Raw genomic sequence first — 5,652 nt, 5'->3', positions numbered from 1 at the left:
GTTGTATCCTGCAAAAAAACTGAAAAAAATGGAAAATGTCCTGAGATTTAAGGACAAAAATATTTCCTATATTTTCTTTAATAGCTGCATAAAACAGTTACTTTGTGTCTGAAACACCTAACTGTTATAGAAATAGAAAAAGCAACTCAAATGCTACAAGAATAAGCTTTTATTTTGGCAAAAAAGTAAAGTTCTGTCCTTTGTAGTGGCTGTGGGTATGTTTTGCCCTGAAAAATCTGACATTTCTACAAAAAATGTCCCACTTTGGGGATTTGTAAAGGTAGCAACCCTATATCATGGTAGTAGCATGGTAAGCTTGCTTGGCAGCTTGGGAAATAGTTTTGTGCCACTGTTCCCAGGCTTTGTATCTTAATTGTAGCAGTGACCTGGCTTCTTTGTTTAGCCATGGAGCAAAGTCAGATTTTATTCATATATTTCTGGGAGGAGCTTGTGTACTCAAGATATTTAGGAATATACAGTTAAAATACTTTACCGCATCTTCTAGGGGAAGTTGCTTAAGTGGTGTCCAATTACAGTGTTTTAGGGTGGATGTGAAGTCTTTGGTGATGAAAGTTTTTTTTTTTCCTTAGATGGTAAGTAGTTTGCTTTGATGAGTATATATGATGCCTGAGTAGAAAGGTTGGAAGATGGCCACTGAGGCTATCTGGAAGACAGCCAGAGTGAAAGGAGAGGGCTGGTCTATTTGTTAATATCCAATTAAGTCTGGAGTGCTTATTAGATGATTTGTCAATCATAGTGGGTGTTTGGATGATTGGAAGAAGCCATGGAGGTTGATGTGATTAGTGGGGTTTTGGAAGTTACAGGTTAACCAGTCTATATAAAAATCACCCATAATTATTGTTTACTGCGGCAGTGATTTTGCAGTCCAGTGCAGTATATTTTCTAGTATGGATATGTTAATTCTGGGTGGTATATAGGTTCCTAGGGTTTATATTATAACATTGAAGTAGTAAAACATCGAAGGTTATAATATAGAACCCAAAACTGCGAACGCTGAAAATAGCGAAGCTGCAGAACATCAAATTCTTTCCTAGGGAAAGAATTTGGTGGGCTGCTTCTGCCGCTTTGCTATTTTCTCCACTGTGGTGCGAAGGTTACGGACCTGGTTATGGTAAATGTACGAATGGACTGGGTTAAGGTGAGTGTAGGAATGGGATAGTTAGGGACCTTAGCGTTAGGGAGCTGGTAAAGTGAGTGTGTGATAGTTAGGGGCCTTAGGGTTAGGGAGCAGGTAAGGTGAGTGTGCGATAGTTAGGGACCTTAGGGTTAGGGAGCGGGTAAGGTGAGTGTGCGATAGTTATGGACTTTAGGGTTAGGGAGCAGGTAAGTTGAGTGCATGATAGTTACGGACCTTAGGGTTAGGGTTTGGGTTAAGGTAAGTGGATAGACAGTAGTGTATGTACGGTTTAGTGTAGGGTTAGAATTAGGATTTTAAGTGTATATGTGTGGATTACTTTTTTTGGTGTGCTTGTGTTGTGTGTGTGTTTCTCAGAACAGCAATTTTTTTCCCTGGGAAAAAATTTGCTGTTCTGAGCTTTCGATTATATCACATTTTAACATTCCAAGTTCGGTCTTATGGTGTTTGATATTTTGGGATTTCGATTATGTGATATACACCCAGGTTCCTATTATATTTATCTGTTTTTTAGAGTTAAGTTTTAGTTTGGTAGGACTCACTTCAGCATTGTTAAAGTTGGGGGCATTGTGATCTAGAGTTTCCAGAGTAAGGTGATTTTTAAATAAAATGGCTACACCACCCCATTTTGCCTTTTTTGCCTACTGGTAAGATGCTGTACCCAGGAGCAAACATGTCATTATTGCTAAGTTAGGTTATAGCCATGTTTTGGTTAGTAGTATAATCACAGGTGAGTACAGGGAGAGATTGGCATCAGGGATTTTGTTTGCAATACTTCTAATATTGAGGTTTAATAGTAAGAGATCTTCTGCCTTCTTAGGATGGTTTGGTGAACTCTGGGAATGGTTGGTATGTTGGGGAGGTGTGCAGTTTGGGTTGGTTTTTGCCCCAGGGTTTGAGTAAATGTCTCAGCTGAGAGTTAGTTTAGATGCTATATTAATGTTTTTTTAGGATTTTAACTATATACCTGTTGTATTTCAGGGAGATTCTAGGAGTTGTGAGGGAGTAGAGTGTAGGGGGTCAGTTAAATGGGTGTAGTGTTAAAGGTTGAGGAGGATATGATAATGCTATTGGGTTTAGTTTTTTGTGGGCAGGAGAATGGGGTAGTCTAGTAGTGAATTGATTCTTTTAGGTTGATGTGGTAAGAGGAAAAATGGCCAGCTAAAGCTAGAATTATTAAAACAGGAGTATGTAAGGGTAACATATTGTGGTAGAGGGGCAGTTAGTGGAAGAGAGTTGTTACTAGTTGGTATAAAGTTTTTTTGTGAGGCTTTGGATTAAATAGCTGCTATCTGAAGTTGTTAAAGGATTTTGCTATGCTGTTGAGGGTTGTTAATTAAGTAGTGTTGTGTTTTAATTAATTTTCCTTGATTGGATGATATGGGTAATGGTAGTGGCTAGCCAAAAATAAATGTAAGTATAGTGGGGGTGGGTGGGAAATGCAGGTAGGGTAGGGGAGCGGAATGAGCCCAGTGAAGGTGAAAGGAATAGGTTGGACCTGATGACTGGAGACAAGTGGCTACAAAGAAAACTATCAACCAGGAAATTCCTCGGGTCAGTGGAAAAATCCCATTAACTGAGCACCATAGACTGGCTTAATTCTATTGACAAATCCAGAAAACTTTTACTTCAGTGAAAAAGAAAACTTACTTGGTATGGTAATAGAATGAATCCTAAAAACCTAATTAAGGCTTGGAGAAGACTGGAATAAAACTACTCAAGTAAATGGGAGAAGGGGGAACCTAACACTAATTTCCAGAGGTGTGCACGTCACTCAACTACTATTATATTATTTCAAAATAAAACTGTATAGATCTGCTTAGTTCACTGTAGGGCAACACAGATTGCTATAGGAGCGCTCTGTAGCACCGTGTGCGCGTTCCAGAAACTGAAGATTTTTATTATATATATGTTTTTGTTTTTCTCTCAACTCGCAGGACTCAGGTGAAGAGAACAGTCTTGCTTTTAACAAAGTCAGTAAGGTGAGTGGCGAGCACAGTTGGAATAGGGCCAGACAGGGACGACAGAAAGCTAACGCGAACTAGTAACCATGTTTGCACAGGTCATATTTGTAGTTCTACGTCAGACATTTGCGGATGGTTTTATTACTGAAATGTCCACAGCAGTTAGGAGCGCTGCATTCTTCTGTGTTGAACGCACTGAGCACAAAAGCAAAGGCTACTTTTCACCAATACATTATCAAACTGGTCAATGGGGGCCTCCAGAACCAGACCTTTGCCGTTTGCGCAGCACCACATTCACAAGGATGAGACATTATTTCCGTTAGTGGTTAAAAACTACAAAAACATTATTTACCTGGTGGTGCACCTATGCTTTCCCTTCCATTTATATATGGAAAGTATGTACTACCCCGCCGTTCCTCTATTTTGACTAAGTATGACGCACCACCAGAATTTCTGTTGTATAAGTGGAGAACAGGGATTCACTACACCTGCCGGCTAGGTGGAAATGAAGCAAAAATGTACAGCCCAGGCTTCAGTGAAAAGCAAGCTGTCGGCAAGAGGTGATGGAAGGAAGGATCTCACTGACTGATATTTGCACTTAGTCAGTCCTAACCGATAACTCACTGCTCTGGAATTGTGTATCGGATCCTACTTTTGCCAAACTGGTTTGTATTTGCACAACAGTGTACAAGTGTGGCCATCGCATTCCATTTTAAGTATTCGCAATGAATCGTACAGACTGCTTTGGGTTCCTATCTCCCATTTTATCTTCGGGTTTGAGGTGCTGAACTTGCTCAAGTTATGGTTTGGCATACATTATTCACTTGAAGCTTCCAATATTTTTTTTCATTAAAACAGTAGAATAATGATAAAAATAAACCAGTCATACAAGGAGAAGATTTTCCGGAAAACTTAGGAGCAAAAGAAAAAGCTCCGACAGCTCTTTGTGGAAATGCGTGGGTCTGCATCATTGGTCCCCTTCGGGCATATTTAAATTGTGGACTCAGTGAATAGAATCACATTCTTCAAATGAGTAATTAATTAAAATATCGCGGCAAGCAATTTACTATAAGGATTACAAGACTGCTGTCGCAGGTATCCCCAACACTATAATCCATTTGAAAGATGCTGTTGAGTATTCACAAATGTAAGAACATTTGCTAGTTGGAACGGGTAAAGTGTTGCACTCGTCGAAATACTACTCTTTAAAATAGTTTGCATCAGCTATCAGATTAAGAGATAATACTATAAAACGAAAATGGCAACTATTATATATGCAATAATGCATGCACTTCTCAGTATCCTAATACCTGCTGCCAACATCCCTGTCGTTTTTGTAGTTTATAATTTAATGAGGAGGAAGCATGCCAAAAGTTATATGTTCATCCTCAACCTGGCGGCTGCAGATCTGCTGGTAGGAGTGATGTGTGTGGTCGAGGCACTAGACGATATTTTCGATGATGACTTCGACAAAAACATAACCTTCTGTTTATTGAGGATTTGTTTAACGATCACTCCTTGTATAGGTTCCATTTTGACCCTGCTGCTTATCTCCTTTGATAGGTACCTGGCTGTCAGATTCCCCTTGTATTACCTCAGAATTATGACCACTAGAAACATTGTTGTCCTCATCGTCAGTCTGTGGGGTATTTCTTTCATCTTGGGACATTTGCCACTTCTCTTGCCTTCTCTCCAACGGAGCAATTATACCGGCTTCTGCGGTTTGCTGTATGCAGCTAGGGGCGAGTATGTCTACATTATCTGCTTTAGTATATTTGTACCAGTTCTCACCACCCTGATATACATACACATTGCCCTTTGTAGAATTGCTTACTTGCAATATCGAAGTATTAAGCAGACCTGGATTCGAACTGGCGCCCTGACTGCAGACCTGAGACATTTCAAGGCTGTGAGGACAGTTCTCATTGTCATTGCCTGTTTTGCTCTGTCTTGGGGACCATACTACATTACCGGTGTGGTACAGGCTACCTGCGCTACCTGCAACCTCGTAGATCTGCTTAAAGACCTGCTTTTTCTTTTAGGAGAGACAAACTCCCTGGTGAATCCGCTCATATATGCCTTTTATAGCAAGGACATCAGAACTCAGCTGTACAGACTTCTGTTCTGCCAAAGGCAAATCAACAGTCCAAATTTCAGGCTAACCAAGGCTCAGCTGAAGGGTGTGCCATGTCAGCGGGAATCCACTGATGGCGACACAAAATCAGTGACTGCGTCCATCGGAGGACAAAGTGCATAATAACACAGAAAAGCCGCACATTCATATCTAAATGTTTTAACTGGAAGCTGCTGTCATGTCGCCCTTTGTTCTGATGTGTTGTTATCCTGCTATTCTGATTCTATAGTGTGTGTTACTTCTGTAATAGTATTGTGTTTAAGGTTTCTTCATTAACTCAGTGTGCAGTGTGTTACTTCCAGTATCATAGTACTTAAGGAGTCTTCATTAACTCAAACTATGTTCCTCACTTAGCTCTTGCATTTTCTGATGTATGGAGATTCGTCATCAGCCAGGTT

At 40.2% G+C, this 5,652-nt stretch overlaps 1 protein-coding gene across 1 annotated transcript in view; it reads left to right on the top strand.

The window, feature by feature from the left end:
• The first annotated feature begins 3,117 nt into the window (after nt 1-3,117).
• GPR119 (G protein-coupled receptor 119) overlaps nt 3,118-5,652 on the top strand; it is a 2,780-nt gene continuing 245 nt past the window's right edge. The window contains exon 1 of the mRNA XM_044063749.1: nt 3,118-5,652. This exon is cut by the window's right edge and continues 245 nt beyond it. Within this exon, the coding sequence (XP_043919684.1) occupies nt 4,379-5,377 (999 nt within the window). The 5' untranslated portion in view covers nt 3,118-4,378 and the 3' untranslated portion in view covers nt 5,378-5,652.

This window comes from Protopterus annectens, chromosome 2.part2, assembly GCF_019279795.1.
Source record: "Protopterus annectens isolate FY-2018-M chromosome 2.part2, PAN1.0, whole genome shotgun sequence".
NCBI classification, from domain to species: domain Eukaryota; kingdom Metazoa; phylum Chordata; order Ceratodontiformes; family Protopteridae; genus Protopterus; species Protopterus annectens.
This window is presented reverse-complemented; position numbering and strand designations above follow the sequence as displayed.